The 20425-nt window shown below is 45.5% G+C and overlaps 2 protein-coding genes across 2 annotated transcripts; both read left to right on the plus strand.

Moving 5' to 3' along the window:
* Positions 1–689: 689 nt before the first annotated feature.
* opn6a (opsin 6, group member a) lies at positions 690–5897 on the plus strand. The gene is made up of 6 exons (XM_040146659.1): positions 690–822; positions 2035–2240; positions 2478–2577; positions 3266–3370; positions 3484–3707; positions 3825–5897. The coding sequence occupies exons 1-6, from the start codon at positions 690–692 to the stop codon at positions 4308–4310; spliced, it is 1254 nt and encodes a 417-aa protein (XP_040002593.1). The 3' UTR covers positions 4311–5897.
* A 2550-nt stretch (positions 5898–8447) lies between these two features.
* Positions 8448–19940, plus strand: LOC120800249 (wiskott-Aldrich syndrome protein family member 3-like). Its single transcript, XM_040146207.1, has 11 exons — positions 8448–8539; positions 13251–13390; positions 13529–13663; positions 15988–16141; positions 16439–16556; positions 16831–16875; positions 16983–17107; positions 17900–18187; positions 18443–18573; positions 18693–18911; positions 19692–19940. Exons 2-11 carry the CDS (start codon positions 13258–13260, stop codon positions 19853–19855), a joined length of 1512 nt encoding a protein of 503 aa, XP_040002141.1. The 5' UTR covers positions 8448–8539; positions 13251–13257; the 3' UTR covers positions 19856–19940.
* Positions 19941–20425: the final 485 nt, after the last annotated feature.

Raw genomic sequence — 20425 nt, forward strand, 5'->3', positions numbered from 1 at the left:
TTTGGCTCCACTCTGAGTAAAAACTCTAGAGACCGTTGTGCGTGAAAATCCCAGGACACCAGCAGTTTCAGAAACACTCAAACCAGCCCGCCTGGAACCAACGGTCGTGCTACGGTCAAAGTCACTGAGGTCACATTTTTGCTTCCCTTCTGAACAGTGAACATTGTATGAGGCTCCTGACCTGGATCTGCACTGGGTTGGTAATTGGACTGCTGCCACATGATTGGCTGATTGGATAACGGCATGAACGAGCAGGTGGAAAGGTGTTCCTAATAAACTGCTCAGTGAGTGTATGTCACTGAAATGGAAATACTCCCTGCAGTACAGCACTTGAGTAATTGTACTTAGTTACTCTCTGCCACTCATCACAGTTCATACAAAATGACTCAGGTCAAAACAAATCAACAATGGAACTGAGTTTAAATCTGTTTACCTGCTGAGAGTGGTTATTACATCACCAATTAATCGACCAATCAGAGATCTACTCTTTACAGTGACCTGTGATCTCTGACCTCCTCTCTCTGGTTTTCTGGTTTGATGCCAGTTCCCCTGCTGGTGAGCTGGGAGCTGAACCAGGATCAGGTGTCTATATTTACCTCAGATTAAGAGCAGAGAGACTTCCTGTTGTTGGTCAGAGCAGCAGCTCATCGCGCGCTTCAGGAACAGCAGCTCAGATTTCATAGGAAGACATGTCGTTCGGCAGCAGCTCGGCAGCAGGTGGCCCCCCCTGGAGGAACAACAGCTTCGTCCTGGGGGGGAGCCGAGACCCTCCTCTGTCCGACCAGGGAGAGACCATCATCGGAGTCTACCTGCTGCTGCTGGGTGGGTACACACACTGCAAGACACACTCTCCACACACTGACTGAACTGCAGCACCAATACACAGGAATACTACGCAGTAAGAGTACTCTGTCAGGGGAAAACCTGAGTTTTCACTGTAGAGACTCATCTTCGGTTTCAGGACTGTTCCTTTTCAAGTCCATTGAAACCTCGCATTAGGAAGAGCTGGACGTCCTCCAGCAGCCGGAGAGTTTCCTTTCAACTAAAAAACTAAAATCACATTCAGAGCTGCAGCAGAGGAGCTGAGACGTGTTCGGCTGTTAAAGAAACCAGGCGTCCGTCAATGCCTGCAGGAGGGGTCCTGCAGCTGAAGACGGTCGGAGACTCTGCTGTCCTGACTTCAGGTCAGTCCTCCGCTGGGGATCCGGAACAGACAAGAGTCCGTCCCAGATGAGGAGCCACCGGGTCCTCTGAGTGACGGAACGGCTAAATGTCCAGAGGCAGAGGCGGCGGTGGTCGGGGGGGTAGAGTTTGCCAGTGGACTAGAGGTAGGAGGGATCGGTTCCCTTTACCACCCTGTAGACCAGCACCTGAACTGGATGAAGCTGCTGCTGGAACCAGTGTAGTGATCAGACAAGAGGATCTGGATCTGGATCTGATGGCAGACAACGAGGAGGGAGGTGCAGTAGTCCAGGCCAGAGACGACACCTGGATGAGCATCTGGGCCGCCTCCCTGGTGAGACAGGGGTTCATCCCCCTGACGATGTGGACTGGTCTACTACTGCCATGTTTGATGAAGGCAACAGTTCATCATCCAGGGTCACTCCAGGTCCTTCATCACCATGGTGATGGACAGGTCTCAGTGAGCCTCCCCTGGGAGAACAGAACCTCAGTCTGGTCCAGGGGGAGCTTTAGGTGGAGCCTTGTGATTCAGACACCCATCCTCTTACCTGGTCCGGGCGACCTGGCAGAGTGCAGAGCTGGAGACACCCAGTCCTTTAAGGGTGGAGAGGAGGATCTGCTGGTGTCAAAAGTTACTGTCAGAGGAAAATCTTGCATCCACCTATCAGGACATCCACTCTGAACAACATGCTCTACTATACATACGTTTCAGACTGAAGTTAAGAAACTGTGATTCCGCATCTGTCACGGTTTTATTCTTGCTTGTTTGTTCTTGTGTGCAAATACTGTATATCCCTGTGTGTGTCAGGACTGTGGACTCATACCTGACCCGTTTCTCTGTGCTGGTTTCAGGCTGGTTGTCCTGGTTTGGAAACAGCATTGTGCTCTTCGTCCTGTACAGACAGAGAGCCACGCTGCAGCCCACCGACTACCTGACCTTTAACCTGGCCGTCTCCGACGCTAGCATCTCAGTGTTTGGATACTCCAGAGGCATCATCGAAATCTTCAACGTGTTCCAGGCCAGCGGCTACTTCATCTCCTCCATCTGGACCTGCCAGGTACCACACTCGAGACACACCTGAGACTATGGTTTGTACGGAAAAGAAAAAGGTTTAGCTGAGTGGTTGGAGTGCATACCGCCGCTTTCTTTCCCCACATTTCCTGTCTGTCTTTACTGCCCCTATTGAATAAAGGCATAAAATTGCCCCAGAAAAGAAAGGACCCTCGTTGTGCTACTACGATGGGCTCACCTGAACCTCCACACACTAGTAACCTGTCCTTTTTGTCTGCTCCAGGTGGATGGTTTCTTCACACTGGGGTTCGGTCTGGGCAGCATCAACACACTGACAGTGATCAGCATCACCCGCTACATCAAAGGATGTCACCCCAGCAGAGGTCTCAGTCTTAACCTTCATATTTACCGTCAGTGTATCCAGCAGCAGCAGGGGACCACACAATGTCCACCTTAATGTCTCGGGGCTTTATTCCTATTCATATTAACAGTGAATCAACAATCAGGTTTGGTAGCTCTGAGAGTTGTAATACTTTAACTTTAACGCGGAGGCTTAGAGAGAACAGCAGACCTGACCTACAGCTACATGACAACAGATCGGATGAGCTTTTACAGGCTCTTCCTCGATGTCTTTCGTTTTTTCTGTTGTCATGTTGGTTCCCAAACAGGTCTGTATGTTGGCGTCAGCATGTTTCATCAGATCAGCAGAAACAATTTAACTTCTTCCATTCTCACACAAAGTCAAGTTTCACTCTGAGCTGATAAAAAAAAGACACAAGGAAAAAAAACTCAAATCCACTTTAAAATCCAAGTTCGGGGCTCTGGACGGGATTTAAATGACAGGAGGAGGCTGTGGCTGCAATTACAGTATTATTGGTGGGGGAAGGGTGAAACAGTGGAGGATTAAAATGAAAAAGTTAAAAACACCCCCCACCACAGACAGAAATCCAGTCTGAACGTGGGTTAAAGGTTCTATTGTTGATTTTAATTCCTTTAAAACCTTTCCCAGGTTTTGAAAAGGGTTTGTTTAAATAAATCAGTGTTTAAATGAGTGTGTGTGTTGTGTTTCAGCCCATCACATCAACAGGACCAGCGTGTCCCTGTGTCTGCTGCTGATCTGGATCACGGCAGGATTCTGGTCTGGAGCGCCGCTGCTCGGCTGGGGGAGCTACACAGGCAGGAAACCGACAAATAAACGTTCTGTTACAAACTCAGTAAAAGTTAACTGATCTGACCTTCTAACCCCTGACCCACGACCTCTGACTTCTCTGTGGTCCTCCCCTCTGCAGATCGTGGGTACGGGACCTGTGAGATCGACTGGGCTAAAGCAAACTACTCCAGCGTCTACAGGTCCTACATCATCTCCATCTTCATCTTCTGCTTCTTCGTCCCTGTGCTCATCATGCTCTTCTGCTACGTGTCCATCATCAACATGGTGAAGAGAGGCAACGCTCTCTCAGCAGAGGGAGACCTGAGCGACCGCCAGAGGAAGATCGAGAGAGACGTCACCATAGTGAGTCTGTACTACCCACAAGTCGTCATGTCATGCTTTGTCCTAAGGTTCAGCAGTATTTGATCTGGCGTAGCTTCTTATTGGTAGAATGCCGACCTGTCCTGCTGTCTCCTCCAGGTTTCAATAGTGATTTGTACAGCCTTCATCCTGGCCTGGTCTCCGTACGCTGTGGTGTCCATGTGGTCCGCCTGGGGCTTCCATGTGCCGAACCTCACCAGCATCTTCACTCGACTCTTTGCCAAGTCCGCCAGTTTCTATAACCCCCTCATCTACTTTGGACTCAGCTCCAAGTTCCGTAAAGATGTCTCGGTCCTGCTGCCCTGTGCCCGTGACGCCAAAGACACAGTAAAGCTGAAGCGCTTCAAGCCGAAGGCCGACGGCCATGGCCGCCCAGCCGCAGGAGGAGGAGCCAGACTCAAAGTTCCTCTGAACCAGATCGAGAAGAAGTACTCACCCGGGAACCAGCCCAAGCCGGCCCCCAGCCCGGACTCTGGGATGGGAAGTCCACCCTGCACGCCACCGCCTGTCAACAAGGAGGTGTTCTACATCGACATGTCCCGGCCCTCTGAGACGGGCTCTGAGTTTGAATGTGAGAGACTCTGAGGAATTCACTGGACCTAGAGAACGACCGGCTGTTGGTCTCTGATGGAGCCAACCAGGCTGGTTAAACCATGAACACATGAAGTGTGACGGAGTGATTGACTTCTGATCAGATCAGACTGACATCAGCAGAGGGCACTGATGTCACTGGGTCATGATTCCCAGCGTAGAGAAGAAGAAGACATGACAGTTTCTGTACAACATGTAGAACAAGTTTCTGGTGAGGGTTGCTGCAGGTTCACCAAGTTAAATTTAAGACTTTTTGATCTCACAGAGAATTAAATTCAATAGCTGTTTCACTGTCATACCATCCAAAGTGTGAAATTATGACTGAAAACCAGAAGGGACTGTATGGACTACAATTAATTACTTCATCATCATCAATTTTTTTCAGCACTTCCCAGCTGTATGTAATGATAATTCCTAATGATATAATTAAATCAATACAAATGGAAAATATAAGAATGGATCAACCAATTAAAAATGATAAATTCATTTAAGTTCAGCAGCTCAGTCCACTGTCACAACCAGACCAGTGTTAGTGTGAAGGTGGAGAACGTCTCCTGACAGACGCAGCCCCAGACACAAACATTTAGAACTAATGTCACTGTCCACAGCAGCCAAGAAAGAAATATTCAAGACCTTTGTAAATGAAATTGAAGACTTTTAATACCTTCTACTGCCTTTTTTTGAGGGAACTGAATTCTCTCCCACGGGACTTTTTAAGACCTGCAGATCCCCTGCCCTTGGACAGCCTTCTGACTTGTTGCTGCTGGTTGAAAGCTGGATTTGAAATGTACTTTGCTCACGCTAGAGAGGCTTTCTGAATCAGGTCCAACCTTCCTGTCCCAATAAATCAATAGGCCTACAAACATATTACTAAAAGACACTATGAAAACTATTATTATAGGAGACGACTGGAAAACCTTGAGCTGTTCACAGTAATTAAAACAAAATATATTGTGGGTGATGGAGACGGGGAGAGATGGGTTGTAATGTGATAGAAAAAAAAAAATCTCCCCCACCCTGGAGGTGGCGCTGCTGCAGCTCTTCAGCACCCCTACATCTCTCAGCTGACCTACTCACTCACTCACCCTCTCTCCAAAATAACCAGTCATCTATCGCATACAAATGACAATCAGCATATTTTCATAACCATTTTGGGGATGAATCTCTTAATAGTGTCACCTACGTGTGGAAGATGAAATACAAGAATGTTAGAAAGAAAACACATGGGTTTGATAGTAGAATGAGTAAAAGGCACAGAATGAGTTATAGCTTGTAGGCTCCCGCATACACCTGACGCCTCTAAGTCAGACTGATGAAGCTTCACATTAACTTCAGATAAAGTTTAGAAAATACTTCACACAGAATGAGGACTGTGGACTTTGGCTCCATCACTTCCATCAGAAATATGTTGTGCAGAGACCTGTTAAGATGTTCATATGGACACACGAGTTTTGGTTTTAGAATGACTTGTAAATACACAAAAATACAATATGCACAGTTCAACTAAAGCACACCAACATTAATCAAAAGGTTTTTCATGCTCAACATTTTAGTAACTGTCTCAGAGGATATTGCAGTAACTCAGCTGATAAATTAAATTCTAAAATAAAACAGCAATAAAGCCTTTTGTGCATGTTTCATGCTTTGTCTGCATCAGTAGTTAACTTCATTTAGGGCTTGTAGCTCCTTTACAAATATTGTGCAGATCAACGTTTTGAGATGTTGTCCTAATTTGGTAATCTGAAGCTGACTATGCTGAAGTCTACATCTACTCAATTCAGTTTACGCAGACTGAGCATGCTGAGTTTCTGCCTCATGGCATTATAGATTTTAGGTGTAAATCTAAACCATCAACCTGTCTCTTAGACCCGATCCCAACTAGGCAGCTTAAGGAAGATTTACCCTTAGTTAGGATTTCCGTTACTAGATATAATCAAACTGTCTTTATTAACAGGCTGTGTACCACAGTCCTTTAAAGTAGCTGTAATTAAACCTCTTCTTAAAAAGCCTACTCTTGATCCAGATGTTTTAGCCGACCATAGACCCATGTCTAACCTCCCCTTTCTCTCTAAGATCTTTGAGAAAGCTGTCGCCAACTAGTTGTGTGACTTTTTACATAATGACAGTTTGTTTTAGGATTTTCAGTCAGGATTTTCAGTGCGTCATAGCACAGAGACAGCACTGGTGAAAGTTACAAATGATCTAATAAATATATCGGACAAAGGACTTGTCTCTGTACTTGTCTTGTTAGATCTTAGTGCTGCATTTTATACCATTGACCATCATATCCTATTACAGAGACTGGAACATTTAATTGGCATTAAAGGAACCACTCTAAGCTGATTTAAGTCCTATTTATCAGGGGTTCAGCAGTACCAGTTCCATTCACCTTATATATGCCTCCTTTAGGCAATATCATTAGGAAACACTCCATAAAGTCCCACTGTTATGCAGATGATGCCCAACTGTACTTGTCAATGAAGCCTGGTGAAACCAATCAGTTGGCTAAACTTCAAGCTTTCCTTAAGGAAATAAAGACCTGGATGACCAGCAACTTTCTGCTGTTAAACTCGGACAAAACTGAAGTTACTGTACTTGGCCCCCAACACCTCAGAAACACATTATCTAATGATATACTAACTCTAAATAGCATTGCCCAGGCCTCCAGCACCACAGATGGAAAATCTCTGAGTTATCTTTGATCAGGATACGTCCTTTAACTTCCAAGTAAAACAAACTTCAAGCTCTGCCTTTTTTCACCTACATAACACTGCAAAAATCAGGAACATCCTGTCTCAAAAGGACGCTGAAAAACTAGTCCATGCTTTTGTTACCTCTAGTCTGGATTATTGTAATTCCTTATTATGAGGCTGTCCCACCAAGTCTCTAAATACTCTCCAGCTGATCCAGAATCCTGCAGCACGAGTACTTTTAGGAACTAGGAAAAGAGTACATTTCTCCTGTGTTAGCTTCTCTGCATTGGCTCCCTGTAAAATCCAGAATAGAATTTGAAATCCTCCTCGTCACCTACAAAGCTCTTAATGGTCAGGAACCATCATATCTTAAAGAGCTCATAGAACCCTATTACCCCACTAGAACACTGCGCTCCCAGAACTCAGGCTTGCTTGTGGTTCCTGGAGTCTCCAAAAGTAGAATGGGAGGCAGAGCCTTCAGTTATCAGGCTCCTCTACTGTGGAACCATCTTCCGGTTTGGGTCTGGGAGACAGAGACCCTCTCCAGGTTTAAGAGTAGGCTTAAAACATTCCTTTTTGATAAAGCTTACAGTCAGGGCTGGCTAAGGCTTGGCTTGAACCACCCCCTAGTTATGCTGCTATAGGTCTAGACTGGTGGGGGAGTTCCCATGATGCACCAAGCTCTTCTCTCCTCCTGTCGCTCTCTGCAGGTGTTTCTGCCCCTGGTGCTGCAGAGTCTTGATCCGTGACTGTAAACCACCTACTGTCCCCTTGATCCTGCTCAACACCCACTGCTTGAATTATTATGATTATGATTACTATTATTATATTTAGTTTTATTATTATTATTATTACTTCCATTACTATTATACATCTTGATGTGGAACCTGCATTGTCCTATGTTCTCCTTCCTCCTGCTCTCTCGCTCTTTCTCCTGTTAAAAGTTAGTTTTTTCTTGTCGCTGTCGCCAAGCTCTTGCTCATGGGGGAATGATGGGTCTCTGTAAACACAACTATAAAGAGTCCTGGTCTAGACCTGCTCTACATGAAAAGTGTCCTGAGACAACCTCTGTTATGATTTGGTGCTATATGGACAAAACTCAATTGAACAGAATTGAATATAGGCACTCCATTTTTCCAGCATTGGTGGAGGTAATAATAGTAGTCCAAATAAATGCCAATATATTTATTAGCTATATCATGCATCTATCAGTCAGTGAATCTGTGTGTCTGGGTCATTCAGATGTGAGCAGCTCTCCTGTTTACTGTGCTTCACTGAAGCCTTTGACAAACGTATCAACACTGAGCAGCCGAAGTTTCCCGGCAAAAGCCGAGGAGATCCGATGAGCCGACAGAAGCCGAGGAGCTCCGATGAACCGACAGGAGGAGAGTGAGATTGGCTCCCTACTCTGTCTCTCTCCGTATCCATTCCCGGTCAGAGGGTCGGAGGAGTCCGCCGCCCGCAGCTCTGTGACGGACGAGCCTCAGCAGAACGAACCGCACACCGGAGTAGAACCCTCCTCAACCCGCGGTGAGTTTCATCGGTCGGTTACTGGCTCTTACCGGTTTCGAACTGGCCTGTACCCTACAGATCAGCGCCGTGATCGATCCGCGGGCCGTTACGGTCGTACAGAAACTCATCCTGTCAGTCATCCGGTACCGGTGATGACATCATCACCGGTCATTACGAACGGACCGTGATGGACGCAGATCGACTGATCAGCTAATCGATAGACCGATCGAGTGTCAGCAGGTGTATGAACAGGCCTGCACACACACACACACACACACACACACACACACGCTGCTCCATTACACTGTGCTGACTGCATGACGTAATGCAGCCAGACTGCTTCATGGTGTGTGTGTGTGTGTGTGTGTGTGTGTGTGTTGGACATGTCATCTAATTACCTGTGTGAGGGCGGAGCTTATATCTGTGACCTCTTATCACCTTTGAAATATGAAGTCATGTTTTCATGTGATGCTTTAACAGGAGCTGATCACTCGTGAGATGCTGTTTCACACACCTGATGTTTAGACCCTGAACAGGTGCGGTTGTGTTTACACCACACTGGGGCTGTCTGCATCGGTAGACCTGTTCACAAGGACCCCGTCCGCTCCATGTGTCTGAAGTTTGGACACGGAAACAGATTTCAGTCCCGGTCGACTTGGTGACACCCGTGGTAACCATGGTAGCAGCAGTGGTTTAATGCAGTCGCCGAGCAGACAGTTTGTCAGGAATCCGACATTAGACCAGCTGGTGTATCTGTCTAATGCAAAAAATTCAGGCAAAAATTAGGTTGGAATGAACTAAATCTGAAAGATTTTAACTTAAAGTGAGCAGGGAGATTCACCACTTCACTCATAACTCACATTGATCTGCTCTGGATGTGTCTGGTACATCTCACGTCCACAGAGAAATAAGGGGTCTGTGTGACGTAAATGCCATCACCTGCCAAGGATGCAAACAAAAATGACGGACTGTATGAACAACCCCACTGTGTGAACACATTCTCCTTCACAGATGCTCGTGGTGTAGACAGAACCGTGTCTGCGTTGGAGTACGTCAGGGGCTGTATTCTCAACAGTGGGAACGTTCTCCATCAGTACACAGAGTTTACAGCGGTGGTGTATTGTCTGGATATATATGTTATTAGGAGGTTTTCAGAGGACAGATCAGACTCATGTGATGTGTAAAGAATCTGCCACAGGCCACATGATTCACCGCTTCACACGTCACGCCAGCAGCCAATCACTGCCTCAGGATGATTATCTGATCCAGAGGACTGCACCAAGTGAAGAACAGGACACTCCAGATGTGGACATGGGCATGTCCTTCAGCCTTCAGAGGACTGAAGGCTGAATGAGACACATAAGACTCGTCCTCAGCCAAATAGTTCCAGGAACTAAACTCCTTGCACATTCCTGTTTGTGTTTCCATCTCATCTGGAAACCATCTAGATTACGTAAATTAAGATACGTGACGGCCTCAAAACCGACGGTGACGTCTGAGCCGCAATTTTCACGCACTAGAAAACAACAACACAGAGCTGCTGTTTGTGTGAAACGTCTTGTCCACTTATCAAGAGTCCTCACATACAGCGATTGTACAGAGTCCCCACAAGGACAGCAAGATGAGCTTGAGTGTGTTTCTTGAGTGTCTGAGCATGCTCACAGCATGGAGGAGTGCTGGTTTCCATGGTCACCATTCGTTAGGCAGCTGAGCTCTAAAACGAGTTGAAAGGAGTCGTGGAGTCTGAGGGACCTGCGTGAGGATCAGTTCAGATTAAACACAATCTGGACCCTGACTCTTCTTATTAGTGGGAACAGATCCTTCACCTGAACTCAGAATCTGAACATGTCCAGTTTGTCCTGAAGGGGGCGCTACAGGAAACATCGGGAAGGCACTAACATCTGAAGGGTTCATCCTCTGGAGAACAGGAAGGAGAGTTTCAGGACAATCTGACCAGCAGATGTCTGGTGTTAAAATAATCAAAACTGTGATACCTGTTTTAGTTGCAGTTATATACTAAAAATATTTCAGCCAGCGGTAAGGAAAAGCTAGACAGCTGCGAGTGCTAATAATAGCCACGTTTGTCTTTTATGGTCGTTATGATAATGTTTGGTGTTTTCTTACATGTGAATGAGACATGAGGTAGTTGGTTACGGTCAGCGATGACAACTCTCTCTCTCGTGGACTCGTCCTCCAGCAGCAGTCACGCAGTGCACATTCATGTGTTTTGGTGGAAGGCCTGAAGGGAGGGGCTGGGATTTTCTCTGTGAGATACTTCAAAATGTAGCCTTCTCTTGCTGGTTTCTCCAAAGTTGCCTATCCCAGCTTTAATCCTTCAGGTACATGCAAAATACGTAGGCAGGTATGGTCCAGACCTTGAGTATTTGGGCAGTTACACATGCTTGGTTCTTCAGGCTCTGAGCTTCAGCACAGTCAATTTGAAATAAAATAATGGAAACTACATTAAGGTGCCGAGTCTCATCTTTAATTTGAATTGGTTTACATTAATATAAAATTAACAGTGTTGGAGATATAACCCTTTAAACACACAGTGTCCAGAGTTTAGGGTTTCAAAAGTAGTTGGACACTTGACTACTAAATGTGTCTTGAGCAGCTGTGTGTCGTGTCAATGTTAGTTCAGCAGAAAATCATTTGCGTGGATAAGAAAAACCCCTTTATGTCTGCACGGAAAGTCAAGAACGCTCTCCAGGATGTAGCTGGAAATGTTTCCTTGTCAGCGATCAAGAGAAGACTTCATGACCAGAACCCCGGAGGATTCACCACAAGATGCAAACCCCTGCTAAACCTCAAAAACAGAAAGACCAGGCTGCAGTTCACCACCTCATCTGTCAAACATGGTGGTGGTTCTGTTGTGGCTTGGGCTTGTATCGCTCCAATGGAACCAGCCCACTGGCGTTTACTGATGATTTCACTGCTGATGGAAGCAACAGGATGAATGCAGAGGTTTACAGGAGCATTCTGTGAGCTAAAATTCAGTCAAATGCATCAAAAGCCGTTGGAAGACATTTCATCATTCAGCAGGACAACGATCCTAAACATGTGGCCAAAACAACCACAGACCTTTTCAGGGTGAATAGGTGGAAGATCCTCCACTGTCTGAGTCAGTCACCTTATCTCAGTCTGACTGAGCAGCGGTCCACTTGATGAACACTATGTGGACATTGTGTTTTTAAAGGGCTCTATCCCCCAAACAGTTCTTTCTACACTGATGTAAACCTGCTCAAATTTAAGCTGAGACTTGGCTCTTTAATGTAGTATCCATTATTTTATTTCAAACTGAATGTGCTGAGGGTCAGAGTCTATAAAACAAAAATGTGAAATTTTCCAAATACTTACGGTCTGGACTGCATGTGAACAATGACACATCACAGCTACTCGTGATGGTACTTTACCAAGGTTTTGGTTGTTGTGCTATGTGTGTTGTTTTGGTAAAATCGAGTTCTCTAGGAGCTCTCTAAATCGAGTTGTACTAGCATTTTACTAACAAACATGAGCTGCACCACCAGCATCACTGGAAGGTTCCAAGGTTTGTGAAACAGCACAGCCCGCTGAACAATCTGTGTCACTGAGTGATGATGTAGGATTATTCGACTCTGTCCTGCAGTCCTTTCCTGGGACAGCTCTGAATCCAGACCAGCCTGAAAAAACACTGAATGTAAATATCTGTAGAAACATGTTTAAAACCTCTGTAACACATCAAAAAGGAAACCAAACAGAACGGGTGATCGCAGTAATCTGATTATAGTGTCAGTTACCTCTTGTTTGCAGTAACATTACATAATGTGATGTAGGACCTCCCACTCCGTCTCTTAGCAACAGTAACTATAGTCTTTTCTTTGGGCAGCAGAGCGTGATGTACAAGGCTGACTGTGTTACCATGGAGATGCCTTCTGAGACTCCAGCACACAAACACACACACAGTATATGTATGTATGTGTACTGACATCCAGATGTGCACTTACACACATTTATGTTTTTATACTTCTGAGGACATCCCAGTACTGATAAACACCTGTCAATCAAGGCAGATAAACGTCCCAAACAAATCCTCTTTAATAATTGCTGATAAAAAAACAGTGAGTCCAACAGCAGAAGAAGCTCAGTGAATCTGCTGAGAGCTGAACTTGTGGACATTTGAGGAACTGCAGCATTACAAGATCTTCACACTAAAAGCATGAGTTCAGCGTTGTGTAGAGCAAAACCTTTATTTCCAACAAATGCTGACCTTCAGAACACATGTTCAATAGGATTTTGTCACTGATTTGAGGCAAATGTGATGACAGAAACAATTTCCCTGTAGAGAAGAACGGAGGAAAAATGAATCCACCTCTGAGTTCTGTAACTCTGCTCTGTAATCTGTGGAATAGTAGTTAGCTGCTTTGTAGGAGTATTCGTTGCTCTTCATTCTATGCACTGCCTCATGCAAAATATTCACACACACATTTGGGATCATCCTGGTTTATCAGACCTTTCATATCACTTTTTCAAGTCCAACAGTTGAAGGAACGCCAGCAGACGGAAAATCAGACTGGTTATACATCACACAAAACCAACAGTTCGTCCAGATAATCTAAAGCGATTCATTTGGAGGTCAAACTGAAAGGCAGCACCCCAGAAATGTTGGTAATAATCCCAGTGATTTTAACCACTCTGGACACCAAGCAGAGAGAGAAAACACAAGTTAAGGTTTCTCCGTCTCTGTCTCCAGTTCAGCCATGCCGTTGGTGAAGCGGATTATTGAACCCAGATACTTGTGCCGTGGTACTCTGCCTGACGGGGTTGCCAGTGAGCTGGAATGTGTGACCAACAGCACCCTGGCTGCTGTCATCAAACAGCTCGGAGGACTCAGTGAGTGGTGATGGCTATCACTGTAACTCCAGTTCTATGAACACAGGAGAATCTCACCTTACATCAGTCCTTAATGTTACTGTATTGTTGATTACATTGTGTTGTTGTTGTGTGTTGTTTGATGTTGATGGCGTGCAGGTCGTCATGCCGAGGACATCTTTGGTGAGCTGTTCACAGAGGCCAACAGTTTCTACCTGAGGATGAACAGCCTGCAGGAGAGAGTGGACCTGCTTGCAGTGAAGGTTACACAGCTGGACTCCACCGTGGAGGAAGGTGGATAACAAACACTGCTGCTGGATACTCACTGTTGTCAGACCATTAGTCAACGTAATAAAACCTACATCTACAAAAGCCAACACTTAATATCACATTTTACATTTGGCCACTTACAGGGCCACATTAGTGCTTTAGGATGCTTCATTCCATCCATCCAGCCATCCTTCACCTTCGGGTTCAGCCCTCTTTTCACCTTGACACCACACCACTGGATGGATCCAGTCTCATGCTCCATCTTATCGCCATTCATAATCAACATTTCAAAACATTAAAACATTTTTAGGGCAAAAACTAATTCCTGACTAGTAGGGAACAATCCTCTTCCCAGCAGAGTACCATGGTCTGAGACTGAAGTGCTAACTGTCACCCTAACTGGTTTAATTTCTCCCCAGAACACACTGGAGTTCGGGGTCTGAGCCTTTAGATTCTGTCCATGAAAATAACAAACAGTATCAGGGACAAGGTGCAACTCTGGTGCAGTCCAATGCCCATCAAAAATATGTTTGACTTATTGTTGGGAGAATACAAACACAGCTCTCACTCTGGTTGTACAAGCACCAAGGATCTCCTAGTAAAGGCCCTAGCACCCCATATTCCAAATGTACCCCCACAAGACACCTTCGGGAAATCAGTCATAGGCCTTCTCCAAGTCCACAAAACATATGTTGACTGGATGGAGAAACTCCCATGGCCTCTTCAGTATCCCTGCGAGAGTAAACAGTTGGTCTATTTATCCACGATGAGGAAATAATCTACATTGCTCCTTCTGAGTCTGACGTGTGACAGTCCAAATCACTTTTCCACTACCCTGATAGAAACTTCCCCAGGGAGGCTGGGTAGTGGCATACACTAAAACTTGGAGCGCACCCGTAGGTCTCCCTTTTTTGGAAATGGGAACCAGTACCCCAGTCTGCCAGTCTACTGGCACTGTCCCCGACTGCCATGAGATGTTGAAGAAGCATGTCAACTGAGACAGCCCAACAATATCCAGAGCCTGGGTGAGGCTTTCAAAGAGTCCAACTCATCTACAAAGGCTGTTGGATTTAGGAGTTACTTAGTGTTTCTTTGATCACCCGACAACATTCCCAGTCAAGGTCAACATACCTCAAAGTAAAGGCTGTTTAAAGCTCTAACTACCCTTCCTGAGTTGACTGATGGTTTGCCAGAACCTCTTTGAGGCCGACTGAAAGTCCAAAAGTTTGTGGCCTTCCCAAACTCCTCCGGCACCTGAGTTTTTGCTTAAGGTAGACAGAACTTGTTGTCTTTCTGCACTGCAATTAGCTGTTTGATTTTTTTTAGATTACCCAGGCCCAAACAAGCCCAAAGCTCCCTCCAAAGCTTGACTACTTCCTTAACTGATTGAGCCCACCAGCAAGATCTTGCTTAGTTGTAACAACAGACAAGGATGACTTTGTCATCACTACTCCAAGTAGCCACTCCAGCATTTGAGACTTTGAACATGGATGATCAGATGTCATGTCTCCAACCTCCCCTGGGATTCAGGAAACTTCCTCTGAAAAAGGCAGTTAAAGACTTTTTAGACAAGGGCTTCAGCCAGATGTTTCCAGTCCCACTATGAACATGTTTGGGTTTACTGCATCTGCAGAAATTTCTTCACATACCACTTGATTTAACTGACAACCAGGTGGCGACCAGCTAAGCTCTGCTTCTGTCTTTATATTCACCAATGAAGTTACATTTCTTCATGCACTCACGCCTTTGAGTGCGAACACCCTGTTACACAGTTACACATAATAAAAGAGGAACAAGCACTGCTCTTTCACTTATCCTGCCCAGATTTATCTGATCAAACCAGACACCTTCCTTTCAGAAGCCTGCTTTTCTAACCTTAGGACGCTACTGCCCATTACTCTCCGTATCCATGGCCCATCTTTGCCTGGTAAACTTCAGGCAGGGCACATTACCCTGCAGGTGGTAGACCCACACTGCGCTGGCCCTGTGGGTTTTTTGGGCTGAATTGTGGGTATCAGGTGCTTATCTGGGAGCACAGCTCAACAGACTTGTCCCTGAAGGTCGTCTTTTTCTGGTGGTCAGATTGCACTTTACTCTCCGCTGTTGCCAATTAATAAGGTTTCCTGAATTGCTTGTATTCTAGTCCATCACAACCGTGTTTTGCTGTCTTTATCTCCACTACACCTAGAGATTCTCAACATGAAAAAAACAGAATCTGTGACTTGTTGTGTTTTCCTTCATGAACCACAGTTAGTATTATTGCCAAACTTTTTGTGTAGACATTTTAAAATAAATCACAACACTACTACTATTCCTGTTGTTTAGTAATAGTACTGCTTGTGGCGTAGTATCTCTGCAGGACATCAACATGAGGAAGGCTTTCAGGAGCAGCACTATCCAGGACCAGCAGGTGGTATCAAGGAGCTCCATCCTCAACCCGGTGCTGGAGATGTACCAACGCTGCGACAAACCCCCCCCCCTCAACATCCTGACACCTTACAGGTCAGACTAAACCACCTCCTCCCAGATCCTACAGACTGGACTAAACTGCCATACCTCGCCAAGTAGTCTGTTGTGGCACAACACCTAAACCAGTCAGCAGTGTAAGCTTCACTAGCTCAAAACAACAGGAACTGATGTCTGCAAATTTAACCACTTTAGTATACTTGCTTCTTAGTGGCTGCAACTAAACATCCAACTCTGACACCATTAAAGGTCAGGTCCTGTATTTCCGAAAGTATAGGTTTAAAAATAATGGATAATAAGTCAATAAAAACTTAAGTGTGTGTTTGTGTGTAGGGATGATAAAAAGGATGGGCTGAAGTTCTACACTGACCCATCCTACTTCTTCAATCTGTGGAGGGAAAAGATGCTGCAGGCCACCGAGAACAAACGCAAAGAGAAGAGACGGCAGAAGGTTTGTCTGTCTGTCTGTCTCTCTGACTGTCTCTCAGTCTCACTGTCTGTCTCTGTCTGTCTGTGTCCCTCTGTCTGTCTCTGTCTGTCTGTCTGTGCGTCTGTCTCTCTGTCTATGTGTTTCTGTCTGTCTCAGTCTGTTTGTCTGTCTGTCTCTGTCTGTCTGTTTCTGTCGGTCGGTCTGTCTGGCATCCTGTTCCTCTACATGAAAATTCATACCCCACATGTCTGAAAACAGCAATGTGGCAGAATAAAAACAAAATGTTCATATCCAGGAGCAGAAGCATGTGGAGGAGTCTTCAGGACGGGAGGTGAAGAAGGTGAGATTTCTGTTCTATTCCGTTATTCATATTCACTCTATTCAATATTCCATCGTTTTATTTTTTTGGTCAAAGATACATTAAGTGTTTTTCTTCTTCCTGTGAAGGTTCGGAAAGCTCGTAACAGGCGGCAGGAGTGGAACCTGATGGCCTATGACAAGGAGCTCCGCCCAGATGCTCGAGTGACACCATCACCTTACCACACCTCAGACGGCTCAATGTCACCTGACAGGTAAATAAATACAAGAATTCAAACTAATGTGAAGTCACATTACAACTTCCTGTTCCAACCCCCGTCAGTGTAAAAGCATGTAGAGGAAGTGGAACAGTCAACTCATAAGTCAGGTTTCCTTCCAAACGAAGCTCGTAATTTCACCAAATTAACAGAAAATGGTCCAAATGCGAGTGAAGTCTTGTTTCCCTCGGCTGCTGCCGAGTGAATATGAGCTGATAAATAGCTGGTGGAGCTGATTCTCCTGATGCTGCCATTAAACCACCACAGAAGAAAAGGACACGGCAAGATGAGGTCATTAGAAGAGCCGCAGTCAAAGCTCAGACGATGAAAAACCACGTGGAGAACATGATGGAAATCTGACGTTTCTGTTGGTTTCATTTGTTGATGTGACGAGGGTTCCAGCCTCCTCATGGCTCCTCACAGACCTGATGGTCTCCTCTCTTCATCAGCGTTTTTTCACTCAGGCTGTTTTAGCCACAGCTGCTGTTACACCAAACACAGCAGACACTTTTTACACTGATTTTAGATTGAGATTTTCTTAAATCTCTTTTTCATGCACTTATTAAAAATGTGCGTTAAACAGGAGGATGGGAACAGACTTATTGACTATTGTCTCATCAGTCCAAACCAGAGTTCAAGCTACACCACCTGTAGAAGAAATGAGAGGCAAATGAAATCCAATCTGAAATGATGCAGGGATCGTTCTTTGAAATAACAAAAAATGCTGTTTGTAAAAAGACCTCAGAACAACTGACACTCAGATGTCTTATTAACCCCCCCCAATTCCAGGTCGGGTATGTCAGATGACACCTCCTTCCCTGCCAGCCCCCACCACCATGATGCCCAGGGGCATGATGGGAAGGATCACGTCAGTGTGGCAACTAGTGGAAGTGGTCAGACTCAGTCATTGGACCGCGTTCTCCGACCCACCTCTGCGTCCTCTGCAGTTGCGGTGGCAACTGCCCGCCAGCACTCTCTGGGCCGCAACCAGCCGCATCATCACCACCACCACCCTCTACCTCTCGCTGGCTCAGCCAATCAGAACGGAGCACGGACCAACGCTGCCAAGGAGGCCAAGTACACACACACATTTTTGACTGTTTTTTCCTATATTACGGTGAGGCACTTCAGATATCTTGTACAGCTAAATAACTCTGCATTAAAAGACACAATACTTTATTTAGTGTCCTATAGTATTTTCTATAATCTCCACAGAGTGTCAGTGTGAATGTGCTGCAGGTTGGTCTGTTCAGGATTTACAGAGACACTCATTAACCTGATACTGGCTCTGGTCTGACTCATGTTTGACGTTTGACATCCGTCTCTCCTCAGTGACCATCAGATCCCTCCGGCCCCTCCGCCACCCCCACCTCTCATGCCGTCAGCGGGACAGATGGGATTCCCCAAAAGCTCCACCCATACTGCTCCCATGGCAACACCGCTGCACCCTGCAGCTGCTCCTGGTAACCAAGATAATGGACAATTTGATTTTGTTTGTCTGACTGGGATCCAGATGAAAACATCAATTATTCATTAATTATTCATTAATTATTAAATTAAACATCTTCTTTTATGTCTCTAGGTGGTTCTGCCACCCTCTCTCGTCCCTATAGCCCCTCTCCTCCCCCGCCTCCCCCAGCCAACTATGTCCCCTCCCCCTCCCGGCCCGGAGGCCAAGCCCCACCCTCGGCCACTGCTGCACCCCCATTGCCCCCAGTGATGGATGGCAGGAAGCCTCCTGGCGGACCAAACGTGCCGACGAACGACGCCCGCAGTGACCTACTGGCTGCCATACGCAGAGGTCAGCTGGTACACTGTTAGCAACAAATTGTGTTTATGTGCTGTATTAGCTGAGTGTATGACAAGGAAGTTTGTTGCTAATGGCTACCCAGCTAACTGGTAATGACAATTTATTCTGCTTCTCGGTCTCATATATTATACAGAACATACCTGAGAGTAGCCGTCGCTGTTTATTATTTGTGTGTAATGATATTTGTGCTGTTTGTACAGACAGTCATGGTTTGTTTCACAGTAAACTATTAGGCTCTGCGCAGTGGCAAAGTAGCCATAGCTTAGCTTCTCACAGCTATGAGAATTTGACTACTTCAAAAATCTTTGTTACTGATAAAATATCAGCTGGGAGAATGAAACCTGAGACTTGTTAAACCAGAGTTACATACTGTCTCTGGAGGTTATCAGGACTCATAGAACCAGAGTTACATACTGTCTCTGGAGGTTATCAGGACTCATAGAACCAGAGTTACATACTGTCTCTGGAGGTTATCAGGACTCATAGAACCAGAGTTACATACTGTCTCTGGAGGTTATCAGGACTCATAGAACCAGAGTTACATACTGTCTCTGGAGGTTATCAGGACTCATAGAACCAGAGTTACATACTGTCTCTGGAGGTTATCAGGACTCATAGAACCAGAGTTACATACTGTCTCTGGAGGTTATCAGGACTCATAGAACCAGAGTTACATACCGTCTTTGTAAGGTCAACAGAACTCGTAGAACCAGAGCTACATAGTGTCCTGTAGTTTATGCCGTTGAGGTTCTGTTTTCTCTTGGTCTGCAGGGATCCAGCTGAGGAAGGTTCAGGAGCAGCGTGAACAGGAGGAGGCCAAGAAGCGAGAGCCCACAGGAAATGACGTCGCCACCATCCTGTCACGGCGCATTGCCGTTGAGTACAGCGAATCAGAGGAGGAGTCCGAACCTGAGGACCAGGAGTGGTCCGACTGAGGAGATGAGGAGGAAGCTCACAGTCTGACACTTCATTAACACAAAGACGGACCCCGGATCAGTCCTGACACGGTTGAAACGTAAAACTAACAGAGCAAATAAAACACCAATGAAGTCACTGGGACGAAGTTTTGGATGGACGATAAACTGATGAATAATAACACAATTTTCCAAAGTTTGAAAATAAAGATACTAAGATCATTCAAAACTAGTTTATATAAAATCAGTTAATTATTCTCATTTACCTTTTTATTACTTTCAACCCACTGGAGGTGGAGCCTGGGTGTCGACATGTTTGTCTTTTGGTCCAACATTTTAGTCTAGATGAAGAGCTCTTCACCAAGCCTGCTCCAGTCACCGACATTTCTATGAGTCAGAGAGAAATCATATTGAGAATGTGTATATATGGCATCACACATAACACAAATTCATTTATGTACCTACAGTGACTGCAGCTCAAGAAGATCCCTAATGCAAATTTACACATGTATGTAACCTCAACTAAAGGAGGGCATACGTCTCAAATGTGTGTAAATCACATCTAACACAAATGTATCTGCGTACACAGCT

The sequence above is a fragment of the Xiphias gladius genome, chromosome 15 (genome assembly GCF_016859285.1).
Source record: "Xiphias gladius isolate SHS-SW01 ecotype Sanya breed wild chromosome 15, ASM1685928v1, whole genome shotgun sequence".
Lineage (NCBI taxonomy): Eukaryota > Metazoa > Chordata > Actinopteri > Istiophoriformes > Xiphiidae > Xiphias > Xiphias gladius.

Bases quoted from the DNA above. Each gene is read 5' to 3' on its own strand.
- opn6a (XM_040146659.1), top strand. From the start codon at position 690: ATGTCGTTCGGCAGCAGCTCGGCAGCAGGTGGCCCCCCCTGGAGGAAC. The intron at 2,241-2,477 runs GTACCACACTCG...TGTCTGCTCCAG, and splicing joins CCTCCATCTGGACCTGCCAG to GTGGATGGTTTCTTCACACT. The intron at 3,708-3,824 runs GTGAGTCTGTAC...TGTCTCCTCCAG, and splicing joins TCGAGAGAGACGTCACCATA to GTTTCAATAGTGATTTGTAC.
- LOC120800249 (XM_040146207.1), top strand. From the start codon at position 13,258: ATGCCGTTGGTGAAGCGGATTATTGAACCCAGATACTTGTGCCGTGGT. The intron at 18,188-18,442 runs GTACACACACAC...GTCTCTCCTCAG, and splicing joins AACGCTGCCAAGGAGGCCAA to TGACCATCAGATCCCTCCGG. The intron at 18,574-18,692 runs GTAACCAAGATA...TTATGTCTCTAG, and splicing joins GCACCCTGCAGCTGCTCCTG to GTGGTTCTGCCACCCTCTCT.